This window comes from Dicentrarchus labrax, unplaced genomic scaffold (genome assembly GCF_905237075.1).
Source record: "Dicentrarchus labrax unplaced genomic scaffold, dlabrax2021, whole genome shotgun sequence".
NCBI classification, from domain to species: Eukaryota; Metazoa; Chordata; class Actinopteri; family Moronidae; genus Dicentrarchus; species Dicentrarchus labrax.
The window spans coordinates 24,730,382-24,749,018 of record NW_026136721.1 but is presented as its reverse complement, the minus strand read 5'-3'; the positions used below and the strand labels follow the sequence as shown (position 1 = coordinate 24,749,018).

The following is an 18,637-nucleotide window of genomic DNA, read 5'->3' as shown; positions in this document are numbered from 1 at the left end:
ACTTCCCCCCAACCAAGCACTCCTGTGCGCGGTACATACATGCTTGGCCATCACTAATCCGCCTGATTCCCATTTCCCAGCTGCTCTATCTGCCACAGCACTGCCAGAAACTCTGCCACTGACAAGCGATGACAATGTTTACGATATGAGGTGAGCTGCTTTTTCTTTAATGACTGTTATATATTTAAGGAACCTGATAAAATGGGGTCAGGAGTGGTCTCTCTCTCTCTCTCTCTCTGTGTGTGTGTGTAGCACGCCACCGTGCTGAGTTCACTGACAGCTGTTGGTAGGGCGCACACAGCTACTGGCAATGAATCCAATGTCGGACAACGACACTTCCCTCTCTCCGCGAAATGTGATGGTTTTACCCAAAGGTATCAGAGTAGAGAGTGAAATTGAGCTTTGCTTTATTTACCGAAACCAGACTTTGTAGGTTACGGGGTTCAATTTTAGCAGTACAACAATGTAACGCTAACGTTAAGTCAGCCTGTGACGACCGGGAGTTTACGTTGGCGTTATCTAACGTTAACCTGACGTTATTCAACATGACCCTCTTTAAAGCGGTTCCCAGTTAACGTTAACATAATTAACAAGGTTTAATAGTTTAGCCGATGCTCACACGAGGAAATAACGTTACGTTGTTTAAAGCGTTACCGTTAGTGAGAAGGCATGTCTTTGTCCGATAATGGGTCCACTGTTGTGGTTTATCGTGAGGCGTGGATTTGCCTCCTCACTAGCTAATTACTGTAGCTACGGTTTTCAGCTGCCTCTGTCCCTACACTTGTGTGCACTGTGACCAGACCCCAAGGCAACCAAACGTCAAAACACATTGGCTTGCTTAGCTGGCTAGCTAGGCGGCTACCGATGTCACCACTTAGGGTTTTTTGTTGGCAGTCGCTAAGTTAAGTCTAACCTACTTGCCCTAGCTCTCGACGTAACGCACTCCAGCCGACGCTAGCTAGGTGTGCCATATGGCTGAGCTGTAAGCATTGATTAGTGTGGTCTCTCACAATTGGATTAACCAACGTCTGTTGCCATGAGCAACTGTCAAAACATTGTAGTAGCGTTAAGTTAATGGAAATGAGTTACTTGTCAACGTTTGTGTGTAATTAATACAGCTTGAAGTAACAGCTAAAGTTATTAAGAGTATAGTATTAGCCCATTGTAATGCGTTAGAGCGGGATTACTTTGTAGTACAGTAGTGCGCCATGTTGGCATGCCAGCTTACAGCTACATACATACAGTATTAGCCTCATGGTTCCTCATGTACACAGGAATCATGTGTTCCTTTTTCCTCATTCACCCCCTCCTGGTCAGACCCAGTACAGTATCTGTTAAACTAAACAAAAAAGCTGTGTGTAAGATTAAAGTTATCATTTCATGCCAATTTCCACACCTGTGCCAACATCACTGTTCTCCATTATTAAGTAAATAATAATTTGTTTCTCTTCCGATAAAACCGTGCTGTATGAATAGGAGCCTGCGGTCAGAGGTGGACATACAGAAGCAGAAGTGAAGGAACTGCCCATCAATGGCTATCAACCCCACCCCTAGGCTTGATGTACTGTGATAGAGAAGTGAGTGGAGCAGAAATACTGTAGCCAATTGCCATGGAGGACACCCAGCCCAAACCTGTTACCCCGGAGCCGAGCCCTGCACCCAGTCCAGCACCCAGTCCAGCACCCAGTCCAGCACCCAGCCCGCTGCTGGACAGAATTATTTTGCCTGCAGCAAACCATGTGGAGGTATAGTATTTTACTATTAAGATTCTCTTGGTCTAACATAGTCATATTTGAGTTGTCACTGCCTTGGCAAAAAAAAACTGTAAAGGCTGCTTGGTAACAAATATTCTTTTTTTGGAAGGAAAAATGTTTCTCAAATGCCATAGCATAGGTTTTTTTATTTCCCCAAATAAGACATTGAATTTTAAGATACATATAAACTGTCATCTTCTTTGTCTCTTTGTTTTAATATACAATTAAATAACCTTGTAAAATGAATTGTTCGCCTCAGACAATTTGCTGGAATTCTAATGTGAATGAATTAAAAATGCAGGTCAAAGTAAAAAAAAAAAAAAAAGTCAAAACTTTGTGCCAATGTACCCACCTGAGCAATATGACAAAGAAGGTGTTCTGGGAGTCGCAGTTATCAGCTTCCGTGGCCCGTTCATATCTTCACTCTATTGTTTGTAAGAAACTGTAGTCTGTAATCTGCTGGTATGACGTACCTCTGTGTCAACAGTACTGATAGGGCACGACAATTAATAAGGGTTTGGCAATTAAAGAGGCTACAGGGACATCTATCAACCAGTTTCTAATCTTTCTATAACCACTGCATTCATACCTGTGTCAGTGTGACATTTGAGATCTGGTGTTCTGTGCAAGGTGTCCTGTTAATGCTGACTGCTTAGCTACTTGTGTAAGGCCTGGATATTCATAAATATATGTCCTGTATTGGATATTGCAATCAACAGTACATTTTAAGACATAAAGATATTACAACATACCAAAAAACCTTCATCATGCATTGGCTTTACAGGTGTGATGTTAAGGGAACTGACAGAAAACTAATGTCTGCCCGGCAAATGTGATCACTGACCTATTCTTGTGCACATTCTGTTCCTCCTTCTCCAGCACCTAAGTGTGAACCAGATCCAAGTGGTGGTACGGCGCTGTTCCAGTCCAAATGTCACAGAGGAGACCACCTATTTTATTCCACGAAACCCTGTGGTGGATGCTGGCACCAACACAGACCCGCCAGTGGTCTGCTGCCCTTTGCTCCACAGATTTTGCCCATGTCCACCAAGAGGTTTCCTGGCCTCTCTCATTACTAAAGGTAAGGGAGGGGGGGACTCAAGTTGGTTCAAGTTGGTTCAAGTTGGCTCTACCCTGGAAATGTGTGGAAAAACTGCAGATGACATGAGTATCATGTATACCTTGAGGTATCTGAGAAATACAGGAATGCTGTAGATAAATACATACTTTCAAACAATACTTTAATTTATGTTCACATTATAAAATGCACTCACAGACAGTGAAGTGAATCATCAGTGAGGAAGTTTAAGAGGTTGAAAATTGTAACACAACAAAAATACATGTAATAATCTGCTTATTACCCACTCATTCTTAATGCCTATAAAAACCTGATCACATTATTGTTCTCATTGATATCACCATCTAATATCTGTCTCCTCTGCCCTCTCTAGTCCTATTGGCAGCTGTTCTCTTTGGAGTGGTGTGGTCCATCACAGAGAAAGAATGTCTTCCAGGGGGCAACCTGTTTGGCATCACAATCCTCTTCATCTCTGCACTCATCGGTGGCAAATTAGTATCTTTCATTCGTCTGCCCAAACTTCCACCGTTCCCACCACTCCTTGGTAAGTCTGGGGATTTAGTGGTTATGTTTCATGCAGGTGTGTTTATACAAGCCTTTATTTCATATTTAGTTACACAGATGCCTTGGCCAGGGTGATATATTTAGCAACACAATACATCTTTTTCCAGTGTCAGTGTTAAAAGTACAGCCGGCCATATTTTTGTCCATAACAATTAGACAGATTACATAAAGGCTCAACTGTTGCATCATTACTTACTAGTTTATACTAGTTAGTCAGCATTAATCAATGAGTATTTGTAAGAGGTTATCAAACAAGCAGGTTGAAAAATTACAATAAATACATACAAACGGCTAGCAGTCTGACAAGGAGTGCTCTGTGTATACAGCACAAAGAATTGTATTTGCAGATAAATTAATAATAATTAATTCATAATAATAATAATTAATTATAAATTGGCCAAGGAAATATTAATGCTGTAACAGAAATAATGCAAAATATTCTCCACAGCCTAATGAGTGTCATACATCTTAAAGCCATGTATGTATTCATTTTATGATGTATTGTAAAGGAATCTGCTGACTCATTCATTTCACCTTTGTCATTGATATAAGGACTTGGGGTTAAAAGGAGAGTTCATGATTAACTATACAATCATGTTACTCACTTTTTCCATTCTGAGTCAAGTACACATAAGCTGCTGATGCACTGGGTTCTGTTGGTACTTTATTTTGTGTTTCGCTTCTATTGGTTTTATTGGTGGCCTTCACAAGATAGCCCTGTTTTCTTGATATTGCACGGCGATGATCACTTCTGCTGTGATCGAAAAATGTTTGGGTAATACATCTTTTTTATTTAAGGAATATGTCATCACTAATTATGAAATAAAAGAGATGTGACTTGATCAGGCTCTGGTTAAGTGTTAATGCCGTCTAATGCGTTAGGGCTTGAAAAAGTCATAACATTGCTAAGAAGATAGTGTAAATGTCATTTACAATTGTGGTTTGAATGTAATATAAGGTGAATATGAATCTAGAAATTGAAATCATAAGCCACCAGCTGCTCCCCTAACAAGATAAAAATCAAGGAAGCTGGAGCCACTCCTTATTTGTAAATAACATCAGAAAGTAGATTGAAGTTCAAGTCAGATATAGGAGTGGATCTTGGAGTTTGTTTCTCTCTTAACTTCATTTTCCAGTTTTTTCCTCAGAAGTATATTCTTGTTTACCAGTTCAGTGTCTGTTTCTGTATTTTGAAACATTTTTGACACCAACTGCCAAGAGGATTCCTGTATGAGGATATAATACTATAAGTCCTCAGTCCCCACTCATTAACAGTTTTTAATATTTTCTCGTTATCTATCATTTCCCTTGTTGAGAACACATCCATAACCATAATCATAAAGAGCTTAAATTTAATTTCCACAATTCTTAATAATGCAGTGTAACATTATAGTGAAATATTCTCATTGCCAAATCACTTTGTAGAGAAGGTTTGGACCTTTTTGAAACTTAATTTTATTGATGCTATAAGACAAAGTCCCCACAGTGGGTCTCAGTGTCTCGGATGTCCAACACGAGCACTGTAAGTTCAAAAAGCAACAGGCGATCCTTTTTGGTTCTGTATCTGTGTGAGAGACAGTCCTGAAGGATCATCTTTCCTCTCTCACACCCTCTGCTGTGTTGCAGGTATGCTGCTGATGGGTTTCCTGCTGAGGAACATCCCAGTGGTAACAGATGGGGTGTACATTGACTTCAGATGGTCGGCATCACTGAGGAACATCGCTCTGGCTGTCATTCTGGTCAGAGCGGGTCTGGGGTTGGATCCCATGGTATGCCACATACACGTATTCCACTATTGAAGCTCGGTATCTTAGTATCTCTGTGCTTATGACTCGCCTCGACTAGGACTGAAACTATCCTTATGATTTTTGATTAGATTTCTATCTGCCCAGGACTCCAAAGTAATACATTTCCAATGATATGATATGAGAAAAGGCAAGCAAATCTGAGCCTTGGAGAAGACATAACTAATTAATGCTTGCTTTAAAAATGTATGCAATTGGTTTGCAGCAAGTCATCTTGTCCATACATTTTCAGATGTTTCAGACAGTTAATCAACAAATCATTCAGTATTTCTAAACATCACTACACGGATTAATCCTCTTTATCTCTGTATAAAAGTCAGCTAATTACTGCTAAAACTCTTGAATGATGTATGTGTCTGTGTTTTCAGGCCCTGAAGAAACTAAAATCTGTGTGTCTGCGTGTAGCAGCTGGGCCCTGCATCATAGAGGCTTGCACCACAGCTCTGGTCTCTCACTTCCTCATGGGCTTGCCCTGGGTGTGGGGCTTCATCCTTGGGTAAATAGAACACTACCTACTCTCCCTCTCTGTCTCCACTCTCCGTTTTCTACTAGCAAGCTCTATATTACCTTTACAGTATGTCAGACAGATAGACAGACACATTTCCTTTGAAGAACATATTGAGGAATCACATATATTTACCATTTAAATTTCAGCTTATATTAAAAGCTTTTATTTAATTGGGGATGGTTTAAAGCGCACACTGATTTTGACTTCACAGGGTCTATTTTTCCTATTTTTTTTATTCTTCTCATAGACAATCAGTGATTTTTGATTCACAACGTACTTCCATTATAAGCTGTGTGAAGATACTGTTCAGCTTTCTGTGCTACAGGAGCAGTTTACTCCTCTGCAGCAGATATAAGCAGAGTACCTGCAAGGAACCTGTTCCCATGAAGTAGAGTGGAAAACGCACTGCTCAGCGAGAGTCACTAGATCACATTGCAGCTTCTTGTCTGACAAGTTTGACTATTTACGTCAAGTTGAGTCAATGGCGCCTTTATATTTCTGCCTGGTCAGAACTCGTGTGCTGTCAGTAGTTGAAATAGAACTTGAGATATCACACTTCATGTGCTGTTCCCCCTCTGAGTGTGTTGCTTATCAGTGGCTGAAGGGTGGATGGGGGCCAATACAAATATTTTTGTACTGCTCAAGTCAAATGTCAATGTTTGAGCCTGAAGATCACTGTCGGCATAATGCAATGTAGGGATCTTCTGACTGGTAGCAGAATTTTGAAAGGCTGATACTTTCCAAAGGTTTCCAAAGTCTCTCTACACAAATTAATAAACGATCCATCTCCTCCACATTGTAGCTTCGTGCTGGGCGCTGTCTCTCCGGCGGTGGTGGTTCCCTCCATGTTACTGCTGCAGAAGGACGGTTACGGCGTGGAGCAGGGCATCCCCACCCTGCTGATGGCTGCAGGCAGCTTTGACGACATTCTTGCCATCACAGGGTTCACCACATGCTTAGGCATGGCCTTTGCCACAGGTAACCTATGGACGTGTGTGTTTTTTGTGTGCGTGGAGAGGCGAAAGAAGTGTGTTCTTTTTATTGAATTCACCACCTTTATGTCCAGGAGAGAGGAGAAGTTCAGCAGAGGGTGTGATAGATGCAGAGTGAGGATGTCAAGCATTAAAAATAAGAAATGGAAGGTTGAACTTTGATGACAAAGAAAAGTTAGAACCAACACTGTACAGCACACTGTAGCAACAAGGAACTTTATCATGAAGCAGAGAAGGGAAAACACATGAAATAAATAAGTTCTATCTGTAGTTAGTCAGGAGCTCAGCAGAGGGTGTGAGTGTGCTGTTTACTCTTGTTAAGACTTAAAGGGTTTTTTGTGCCATGTCACAGTGCTGTATACCACAATATGGAGCCTCTGTAGGGACATACTAAGCTGCATTTAAAACAATAAATAATATCATCAATTTACCAGCTACTTTCATGAATTGCCATTGTTTACTACATATTTGTATTAGTTCAGTTAGTTGTATTACATTCATTGTTTATATTTTTCATGTTTCTAGGCTCCACCTGGTACAACCTCTTGAGAGGTGTACTGGAGGTGGCTGGTGGGCTGGTTGCTGGCCTTCTTCTTGGCTTCCTCATTCAGTACTTTCCTAGTGTTGACCAGGTAGGCGTGCTGTTTACAGCATTACGATTATATTAACCAGTTTTACTCTTGCTTAGTCATCCTTACACCACTTGACACCACAGCCTGTGTCTGACACAACTCTGGAAGAGCAAAAAAAAAAACGCTTGAAAAAACATCAGTGAAGTGTTCCAGGTCTGATTAAAAATGATAAACTCTGTGGAGTTTTGATGAGAACACACAGGAATATAATGAAAGAGATGTTTTTGGGGGTCAAGATAACAGATATAACACTGTACTATCCCAACTCAGACTCAAGACTTGTCAACAAATCCGTCTGTATGAATCAGTGTAGGTTAAACACAAGTACATTCAATTTTGAGATTAACCACCATTATATATAATGTGACACCTTACCTTAAGTGTCACATGGAGCATTTTGTATTTATAGATTAAATTATATTAAAATATTCATTCGTTTTTCTCCCAGAAACATTTAGTAATGAAGCGATCCTTCTTGGTGCTGGGTCTGTCCGTCTTTGCCGTGTTCGGCAGCGGTGTGGCTGGGTTTCCTGGCTCTGGAGGGCTCTGCACCCTGGTGTTGGCATTCCTGGCTGGCATCGGCTGGGGGACAGAGAAGGTAATAACATACGCTCTCTATTCCCAGTTATCCATCTTGACAAAGTTAGCTCAGCAGAAATTATTGAAGCACATCTTCACCAACCTGCTAGGATGCACAGTAAGATATTCATCAGTACATTAATAAATAAACATTCACCCTGCTGCATGTGAAAGTTAAACATTTCCATGTGTTCTGTTTGTCTTAAGGCACGAGTGGAGGAAGTGGTGGGGTGGGCATGGGATGTATTTCAGCCTCTACTCTTCGGACTAATAGGAGCCGAGATTCGAATCTCTGAGTTGGAGGGAGTCACAGTTGGTAAGACGACACACCGCACACACACACACACACACACACACACACACACACACACACAGCCACGCACACTTCAAAATAACACAGTGAGGTCCCTGTTATCACTGTAAGAGATTCAAATGCGACTGTATGGATGTAAATATATTTACATACCAAAAAGAAGCCCCTGAAGAGTTTTATCTCTCTGTGTCCAGTAAATATTAACCATCTGTGCACTCATATACTGTACTTCCATAGACGTTTGCATATGAGAGTTCCTTCGGAAACATATCTTAGATTTCTCCCAAAAACAATAATCTTATTCATGCCTGAACAAATGACCAAAATAACATATTTTTGGTGTTCTATGTTTAGCTGTAATGGAAGAAAAAAATTCTTGTAACATAATTTATTATGGATGAAAAACGTGATCAAATTTTACTCTCTTCACTACCCAGAATACATTGTGTGGTTTGGAATAGTTTTTATTTTGGGAAAAACAGTTTTTAGGGAAAATCCACCACAGCTCTTACCATGACCCATTAAAAAAACTGTGAGCTGCTTTTAAAAGAGATGAGAGGAGCAGATGTGGTGGGCATTATTAATACTTCAACTGCAGGCTGTCCATCTTTTAAAAATGTGTTCATACACCTACAGGGCCTTTTTCCAGGTGGCTCTATGCTAGGCTACTGTTGCATATGCACTTCTGATCAGAAAATATGATAAATGAAAAATTTAATTCATGTATTTCTTTTTCGTGAATTGTATAGCTTCAAAAGTACAGACAGCAACTTCTAAGAATAGATTTTTTTGCAAATATGTAAATATTATTTTGGCGTAGGCGTAATAATAACCCACAGTTACTAGATCTTTCTAGATATACAAGTAGCATAGCAAGCCAGCCTGTGTGGTTTTCTCTTTTCATCACTACTGTGCCCCTCCTTGCCCACAGCTGTTAAGAGGAAATACTAATGATATAATAATTGTTGCCTTTTATAGCAGTATATCTCCGTACCAGTGTAGTTGAACATCTTTGTATGACTGTTTGTCTGTTTAGGTCTGGGTATAGCCTCTCTGCTCATCGCCCTGCTGGTTCGAATCCTGTTCACCTTTGTCTGTGTGATGTGTGCGGGCTTTACCATGAAGGAAAAAGTATTCATAGCCCTAGCATGGATGCCCAAAGCCACTGTACAGGTTTGTGCACTTGTCTTTCTGAGAGTTTTATTCTCAGTTAGGGTTTTTCCAGTAAGTAATAAATTATTTTTCCTCTTGTGGTGATAGTTAATATCATTTGTGAGTAAGTATAGAGGAAACAATGGTGTCTTTGTCTTCATCAGGCGGCTATAGGCTCCACAGCTTTAGACATGGCCAGGACAAAAGACGATAAGGAGCTGCAGAGGTACGGCATGGACGTGCTGACGGTGGCCGTGCTGGCCATCCTTCTCACAGCTCCTGTAGGAGCTCTTATCATAGGGCTTTCTGGACCTCGCCTGCTCCAAAAACCAAAGAACTCCTGTGGTGAGCGAGTCAAACCCACTTTATCAGCCTTTTTCTTAGGTAGGTAAAGTCCCACATTCAACAATTCAAACTCAGCTCAACACCCCTCCCCATGGAGCCTTGCCTCGTAGTTGCGTTTGAGTAGTGGATATCCTTTGCTGCAAAGCTTTTTTTTGATAGATGCATCCACTCAGCCTAGGATTTGCATAGCTTTAGGGTGCTTCTATTTACCCAGTCTTTCATGCCTTCATGTATTTTACATTCACACAACAGTGTCATTGTGGCTGTTAACCACAGTGCAAAAGTGTAACTCATGCTTGCACACAGTCTTCAGCTTTTGTTTGTTTACTGGAGGATCTGAATAGCATGTAACCAGTCTTTTACTGAAGCTTTTCATCATTTCTCCCTCTGTCTTACCCAGGCACCGCAGCAGGAGGTGAAGAGGACGATGAAACTCCTATCACCTATGAGAGTACCCTCTGACCATCCACTGAGGGAGGACATTTTAAGAGACTTCCGGTGTGCTTTCACACCTTGGATATTTGAGTTTTCCTTTAGCCACCGAGTGGCTCTCTTTGTCTCTCTATCTGCCGGTCAGCTCCTGGTGTTTGCCATGCTGCAGGAACACATGAATCACTCTGTATTTATAGCCTCAAGGGGTTTCCAGGCCTCAGGCTCCAAACAAATGACCCACACCTCAGTGTCTGCACTGTCACGCTGTATGAACAGTATACATGGGGTGGTTTTGTTTCGTTTAATCAGCTTTATTAGTGTGAGGCATGGATATGGTTTACATTGTTTGTAAAGGTGGGTATTATTCCTGCCTGTCATATTCACTGAATCCACTATATGCCCCTTTTTTATGACTACATTGGAAAAAACTATTTACTGTATTTGGACTTGAAAATGTGATAATGCTGGATTTTATTATAAGCAGTTTCCTTTTGAGGGCTACATAATTGAATGTACTGACAGTGTATTGTATTGTTTTAAATTAGACTAATTAGTTGACACACGCTTAAGTCTTTAGGTGTTCTGTGCTCAGTACAATATTTTTACCCCTTTGTGTTTGTGCGTTTTTTGTTTTAATAAAATATGTATTAGCTGAGTGTCTTGGTGATGAGAAGGGTTTGTGTAGTTTACAAAGAATCAGGAGAAGACATAAATAATACACAATGCTTTCCTTTGGCTTATATACAATGCTGCTAAAACCCTGCTACACTCACTGTCCACTTTCAATATCATGAAAACATTAATGTAAACCCACCTTTTATAGTTTGATTATAAAGGAAAGTAATTTTTCACATTTGTTACATATTTCTTTTTTATTACAGAAGTATGCAGTGTTACTTAAGATGTTTTTGATTTGTTTAAATGTTCTTGTGTATTATTAGTTATTATTTATGATAGATTTACATGATTGAAGCTTAGTTTTTTACCAAATATTCTTTGAGCAATAAATGATACAACATACCAAGGATTGTCCATCTCTTTGGTCTAGTTCAGTATTACTATGCAATATATGTTTACGATTTGACTTACTGTATGTTTTACCATGTCTTTAATTCGGGTCGGTTTCTGTACTGTTTGCTTTTTAGCCACACTAGCATTGTGGCATCAAGACAGTGTTGGTCAGTCGGTCTACAACTTTTGTCCAATAATTGGATGGATTGTCATGAAATTTGGTACAGATATCAATGGTGCCCAAAGGATGAACTCTAATGACTTTAGTGATCCCCTGATCTTTTCTCTAGTACACCCAGGAAGCCTGAATTTTGACTTATCCAGTGAACAAGCCCAACATCTACTGGATAGCACACAATATTGTACAGATATTCATGGTTCCCAGAGGATGAAACCCCACTGAATTTCCTCTACCTCCACCGTGAGATTCACATTCGTACTTAAGCTCAAAAATGTCTCAACAGTTGGATTACCATGCAATTTAGTATATACAGTTAAAATGAAATGTAATAATTGAATTTTGTGTTATGACCATAAACCTGAAAAACTAATGACATTCCCCCATTAGAGCTAATTAGCAAATGTTAGCAAGCTAACACGCTAAACTAAGATGGTGACCATAGTAAACATTATACCTGTTAAACTTTAGCATGTTAGCATACTAAAGTTAGCACTTAGCTCCAAGAACCACTGTCCCTAAGTACAGCCTCACAGTGCTGCTTCATGCTAGCCTCATGCTAGCCTCTTACTGTTCATCAATTTACAAAATACAAAAGCAAGAGCAAATGTGATTCTGTTAGTGGCTTTCTTTTTGTCTTTTTGAGGCTGTTTGGGTAAAAGTGCCTTCAACAGTTCACTTCTGTGGAAATATATGACCCTGAATCCAAGTTTAACCTGAAAAAATGAGGAGCTGACAATTAGAAAGTGATGTACTCTGTTACCTTGTTATTAATTGAAAGGTATTTCAACTCAAGCTTACATGAAGTGTTTCCCAATCATAATTTATAGTGAAAGAAGGGAATGAAGCTGCAGTTCTGTTTGCCAAAACTGTTGAGTTAAACATCCTGACTGTTCGGTTTTACATTTTACATTTCATTAAAGAATGAATCAATTCCAGCCATTTCTTACAAAGGTTCATAAACACGCAGTCATTCATCATGAAAACACAGATCTGAAAGGCAATTTATGTCTAAAATATTGCTCATGAATTAAGAAGGAAATACTCCAGCAGAAAGTCAACTATATACAGCCATTATGACAATACAAAGGCTATCCAAAAAAAACAAAAAAAAAACGGTATAGAGCTTCTGAAGTTGCAGCAGATACATTCTCAAACCTCAATAGGGCAGTGAGGTTAAAACTGTAACTGGGTATTACTCAACGGTGCAGTGGTTTGAAATGTTTGTAGGCAACGGAGTTGGATATAAATTGAAAACTCAAATGTTTAAAGGCTATGAACAAAATACATCTGAAAAAAATAATAAGTAGCCTCCCATACACACAATAACTTATAAGAGAATATTTCACATCCTTAAAGTGTGGACATGTTAATATTTGGCACACAGACAATCTGAAAAAAGGAAAAAGAAACACTACAAAGGCTGACTGTTAAAAAAAAATTAAAAAAAAGAACCTCCAGAATGAAGACATACAGTACAAAATGTTAATTACAGGTTGGAGTAGTATTACGTCTAATTCTAACAACCATTTAAGAGGGACTTACCCTGATGTGTTCAGATTAATGAAAGTCATCATTAAAGTCACTGCATTTATGTTTCAAGTTTTTCCCTCAAAGTGGTCCCAGTGATGAATTGTAATTGATTTGAACAAGACTGAGACATGACTAAAATTGAAGTTTACAGTCATATAAAAAGTGTTCTGTTAACCAACACAAGTAAAGACTGAACAAAGGGTAACAAAAAAAAAAAACACAACAAGCAACACCTTCTTAACTGCACAACCTAAAATGCAGTTTTCACACAATCTCACTGTCAATTTGTATTTCTAGGTGTGTTAGAAGCACTTCAAATAAAGACTGAGGAAGTGAATTTTTCAGACCAACAACATGACACCAAGGCCCGAACAGCATTCTTGTAAAAAAAAAAAAAAAAAAAAAAGTAGACAAACCACAAACTGTTAGGAAAAGAAAACTAAAGGCTTGTGGAGGTGAAAGCAAAACTCCCATCAGTGGTCGATTACAGTATCTTCTTTTTGAGTATGAGCGGTCCCACGTTGTCTCCAGTTAGCTCGTTGTGCTTTAAGTGTGACTTGTCACACACAGGAAACTAAAAAACAGGAAACAACTCAACATCAGCTGATCAGCAAGATACAGAAACACTAAACTCTCCTTTTTCCTGAAGTAAAAAATACATACAAGAAATGATTGACTTTAGTAATAAAAGTACAACTTCTCTAATATATGTAAGTGAACTTTATTTAGCAGTCTGTGTGATAAATAACTATGCCAGTTAACTGTCACTACAGTTCAGTCCCAGCCTCCATTATATATAGAAAAGGTCAAAATAAAAGCAGTCAACTTACAGTTTTGGAGCGCCAGCAGCGACAGTAACACACATTGGCGCTGTTCAAGTCCTCGATGTCTATCTCGTTGACCACTTTTGGGTTCTCTTTCTGGATCTTCAGGTTGATCAGGCTGTCTCTCTGCTTCTTCTTCTTAGGCAGGAATGGACGAATGGTCAGATAGCCCAGAAGAGCCAAGATACCCAGGAGAGGGAGCAACCGGAGCCACTCGGACACTGCGGACACATTACACACACATTAGCAAACGTAGGAAAATAACCATGAACGCCGGCATGCTATAACTAGAATAGCTTTGGCCATAGGGGATGGGGCTTAGATTACTGGATGCTGATGATTAATCAATTTGTTAATGGGCAGAAAATTAATCAGCAACTATTTTGATTTGTTGTTTAATCACTTGAGTCATTTTCCAAGCAAAAATGCCAAATATGTAGTGGTTCCAGCTTCTCTAATTTGAGAATTTACTACTTTTCTTTGCCATATATGAAAGTAAATTAAGTTTTTTTAGGGTTTGGACCATTGACCAAACTATTCAAGCTATATGAATAAATCACCAGAGGCTTTAGGAAATTGTGACGGGCATATTTTCCATTTTACAGACAGAATTGTTAATACAAAAGATAACTTACATCTTAATCATTAAAGAAAATAACCATTAATTACAGCTGTACTTCAATTCACAAAACCTACTTCCGATTAGGAAAACAATTACTCCAGTCACGGCAGACGGCACCCCGGGTCGTCCATTCAGATTTTTGAAAGATGTAATACATTCTACCATCGGAGTACACTGTATGATATACAATGCACTGACTCCATGGATGGTTACCTTTGAACAGTGCTGGATAAAGAAAACTCAAATATTGTGGTAGGTACTGTTTATGTTTTCAAAAGCCTGATACAGTACATCTGCCACCGGTTTCATACCATGACGTTAGTGAGACATTAAAACATCCTACAGATATAAGCTTTTTAAATACATGATTATATAAACAGGGTAGAGAGCAGGGCGACACACTGTACACTGTATGCACTCTCATTTGCATTTTCTGCTCTATTACTGATCATTGAAGAGTATCGTCTCACGCGAGCAGCTATCAGTGGGAATGCCACACTCGGCCCACAAAAGTGCTTTGGGAAACACATCATTCAGTCCTCCATACATGGAGAGGATAGACAAGTGAAGCACAGTGAGGATTAGCCACAGTTATGTAATCTTACTATTAGCTGTGAGATATACCCCAGGACTTTTCATAATGCTCTTATGGCAATTAAAATACTCTAAAAAAAAAGGATTTTGATACCTAATGGGACATTACTAATCCTTAATCTCTTTAAAGGAATTATATTTCACATGAAGGAGCATTTAATAAATCTTTCTTCGTACAATCTGCACTGACTAAATTGATCATTTATGACAGAAAAACACAACTTCAGAAACAGGCTTTAATTCAGCCAACATCTGCAAACCTCTAACTTTAAAGCCAATAACAGCAAGGCTTTCAAAAGCTTTAGCAAGTAGCACTAAGCACCACAATACCTAAAATCTTCAATGCATGTTTTTGGTTTCACAGCCTTCTCAGAGAGGCACTACTCAAATGGTTCTAGCATGTCAATTGTCACAAAGGCATGTCAGTAATGTAGGACTGCTCAGCCTTTTTACTTTTTTGGGCTATTTTTAGGCTACATTCGATACTTCCCAAAGACCTGTGTTGGCTGAAAGGTCAAGTCGGAGTGGTTGATCAGCTTCAAGGTGGACTTTCACTTGAGGACACTTTGGTTCTCTAAACCACTGTTGCACTTGTTCACCCGCTTAACTGCACACAAACTCTGCTCTTGCACTCAACTAGAAGCTGTGGGGGACATTTTTGTGTGCACGGTTTAATCTTATTGTTGAAGACTTGCAAATAAGCTAATGAATCCGCTTTTGTGTTCTCAATTTGCAAGAGCTGCCACATGTGAAAAGACATCTCATGATGCAGTCCAGGACAGGTTCATGTAAAATAAGACAGAATTAGACAGAACTTTATCCAGAGGGAAGTTGCAAATGTAAAATAAAAATAATTAAAAAATGTATAATAATTGTTAGTTTCGCAGCCACCGTAGGTTCTCCTATTCGCTTGGAGGAAGGGGAGGGTGAGTGGAGGGGTTATCAGTTGGTTGCAATCTGCAACCTCACCGCTAGATGCCTACACACTGGACCTTCAATGTGGACTGTGGCTGATACACAATCCTCTCAATAAGGCGAGTATCGGGTCGCTACATCGCTAGACACTGATGCATTGATATTTGTTTAATGTATTCAAAATAATTCAAAATAATCCTGCTGGAGCTCGCCCCGTTGCTGTTGAGCTGAATATCAAAGTTTGGGAGAGCAACTGATGATTCATTTTATTATCCATTAATATTGAGATTTCTCAATTAATCTTTTAATTAACACCAGAACAGTGAAGATGACATCTCAAACACCATTTTCTGTCTGACCAGCAGACCAAGACTTAGAGAAATTAATTTTACTATAATTTAAGATTTAAAAAAGCAGCAAATTCTCACATTTGAGAAGCTAGAACCATTGCATTTGGCATATTTCCCTAAAAATTGGTCCATTTTGGGACATGAACCTGAAGTCTGTATCTACAAACGTCGTGAAACACGGATCATGATGTACAGTAGTCTGTGTTTTTAGTGCATCACTTGTGAAAGTACGGCTGACTGAGCTGGTTACATACTGCGCTAGAGGCAAACATGGCAGCACATTTCTAATTGTTGTTATTAACATGGTATCACTTACATCGCAGACCAAAACACACAAATAAAAACCTTACTGTGGACGCACTACCATAAGGTCACTACTGAGTTGATGTTGCTAGTAAGAACAACACAAATCAAACGATGATAAAGAGTTTTAAAGGAGCCACTTAAAGCACGTAACACAGGTTCAGTAGGACACTGCCATCCACAGCATGACTATGACTCTGAGTTTTCGTTTGCAGGCTAGCTAAAGATAAAGGGGCTCTGTGCTGTAAAGTGTCCCCGAAGTTCAGAAGTCATCTCCACAGGCCGGTCAGAAGTTCCACACAGCTGCAGTTCATTACCTGTCAACCTTGCAAATCCGCCGATGGTCTCCGGAAGCGGAAGCCTCTTGAGGTATGCTGGAAGCTGGACTTTTATTATCCTTGAAATACTTTCTAAAACCATCTTGAATTGCTCAATGTGTCAGGTTTTGTGTTTGACTTGGATAGTTCCTGGGGTCTGTTCATGTCATTGCGTTCATTTCTGAGCGCAGCCTGTCACCGGTACGTAAACTCTCACCGCGAAGGTCGGAAACAGCCGAAGAATTGAGTAAACAGCGTCGTGAATAGACGTAACAACGGCCTGTGACGGTGGAGCTCCTGGCCAATCAGAGTCGGAGGAGTTGGTGGCTCCTGATTGGACAACTTGAATTCAGCGTGAAGAAGGTTTTCTGTGTACTTCAGGTGCTCCTCGTAAACCTCGGTTTCACAGACGTAAATAAGGTCAAATCAATAAATATAAATATTGTGTCCAATTACAAAGGCAGTGTGTTAAAACGATAAATGTGCACACATATATTAAGTAAAAATGAGACACATGTATTTAACCGTTGTAATCTCCAGCGCCCTTTGGTCATTTAACTGTTAACTGCAGAATAACTATAACTGCATGCTCTCCATCTTTTAAAGTCACCTCTCTCAACACTCAATGGTTTCACTTTACTGAGTTTCATGTGCATATTGTTGGGCACCCAAAGGCAGCATGTTTGTGCATCATCCTGTTTGGCCTTTTTTTACACAATTTTAATTGAGTATTGCAAGAACTTTTCTTAAACATCCACAGATATGCAAATGCACTTGATTAAATGTATCTGATTGTATGACAATGACATGTTTCCTATTAAATTATTTGTTACACTGCTTCTCTCTCATAGCTCTCCATCCCAGAGTGGGAGTATATCAACTTTTGTCCCAGGTATCTCAAACCATACCTTTTAGGGTTGTGCCATACTTATGCAAGGCTCATGTGAGATTATATGTTTTTGTCAAGAGAAGAAAATGCTAGTATATACTGTACATTAATATTGCGATATACTGTAAAATAGCATAAACCATGATAGAAGACCCACTTGATGCCTAAAATAAATACCAGATGGATACCAGGGTTTATTACCAGGGTTTATCACAGTCATGTACTGTAAAGAGAAACTGAGAAACATAATCAAGCGTGTCTCCACAAGCTACAATGGTAGAAGCATAAGTGCTTCCATCCAGCATAATGAGACACCATGTGGATGCCCCACAGACAAATAGTTTATGATAGAAAATATGTCTTAAAGTTACTTTGGTACTACTACGCCTTTCTTCAATTATAGTCTGAGACTTAAAATTCCTGTTCTTGAAATAGCATTCTTAGGAAACTTGGCTTCATTATTATGGACCTGCTAATTATATGTAGGCATTTAAACCGGTTATTGGTGTGCTGTCTGCAATACAGCATATGTATCTTTGCCTTAGATAAAACTAGATATCCAATTAAATAAAAGGGTAAACCTCTGTATATTCCCGCTATCCAGCCTCCAGGAACAAGGTGGCAACAGATGAATGTGACACGCTGGTATAGAAAACCTGCCAAGCTCTAGGCTCAAGGACCAGGATCTGGCACACTATGAATTAAGTGAAACCATTTCTCTTACAAGCAGTGAAGCAGACTTCTCAGATTCTTCATAAATTTGCAATGTCATAAGAGAAAAATACTCACATTACAAGTGAAGGTCACATGTCATATTTATATTAAAGTAATTTTTTATTGAAAAAATATTTTTTGACATAATGTAACTTGGTGCATTTAACAGTATGAAATTACTGTAAATGGTGTCGTAAATCATATATGTGGTCCTGTTAGTGTTAAGTTTGTCT

General features: G+C 39.3%; 2 protein-coding genes across 5 annotated transcripts; one reads left to right on the top strand and one right to left on the bottom strand.

Moving 5' to 3' along the window:
• Positions 1–4: 4 nt before the first annotated feature.
• Positions 5–11,174, top strand: si:dkey-162b23.4 (sodium/hydrogen exchanger 9B2). Of its 4 annotated transcripts, none has more exons than XM_051384896.1 (13): positions 5–150; positions 1,477–1,745; positions 2,634–2,835; positions 3,206–3,376; positions 5,023–5,165; positions 5,570–5,697; positions 6,512–6,687; positions 7,227–7,333; positions 7,782–7,931; positions 8,120–8,228; positions 9,262–9,398; positions 9,542–9,761; positions 10,123–11,174. In XM_051384896.1, exons 2-13 carry the CDS (start codon positions 1,611–1,613, stop codon positions 10,182–10,184), a joined length of 1,740 nt encoding a protein of 579 aa, XP_051240856.1. In that variant the 5' UTR covers positions 5–150; positions 1,477–1,610; the 3' UTR covers positions 10,185–11,174. The 4 variants fall into 4 exon arrangements, with proteins under 4 accessions (XP_051240856.1, XP_051240860.1, XP_051240857.1 ...); XM_051384900.1 differs by having other exon boundaries at positions 6–150; positions 9,542–9,722; XM_051384897.1 differs by lacking the exon at positions 5–150 and adding an exon at positions 230–374.
• Positions 11,175–12,090: 916 nt separating this feature from the next.
• Positions 12,091–17,038, bottom strand: cisd2 (CDGSH iron sulfur domain 2). The gene is made up of 3 exons (XM_051384902.1): positions 16,802–17,038; positions 13,707–13,921; positions 12,091–13,450 (listed from the first exon to the last, which is right to left on the bottom strand). The coding sequence occupies exons 1-3, from the start codon at positions 16,902–16,904 to the stop codon at positions 13,361–13,363; spliced, it is 408 nt and encodes a 135-aa protein (XP_051240862.1). The 5' UTR covers positions 16,905–17,038; the 3' UTR covers positions 12,091–13,360.
• Positions 17,039–18,637: the final 1,599 nt, after the last annotated feature.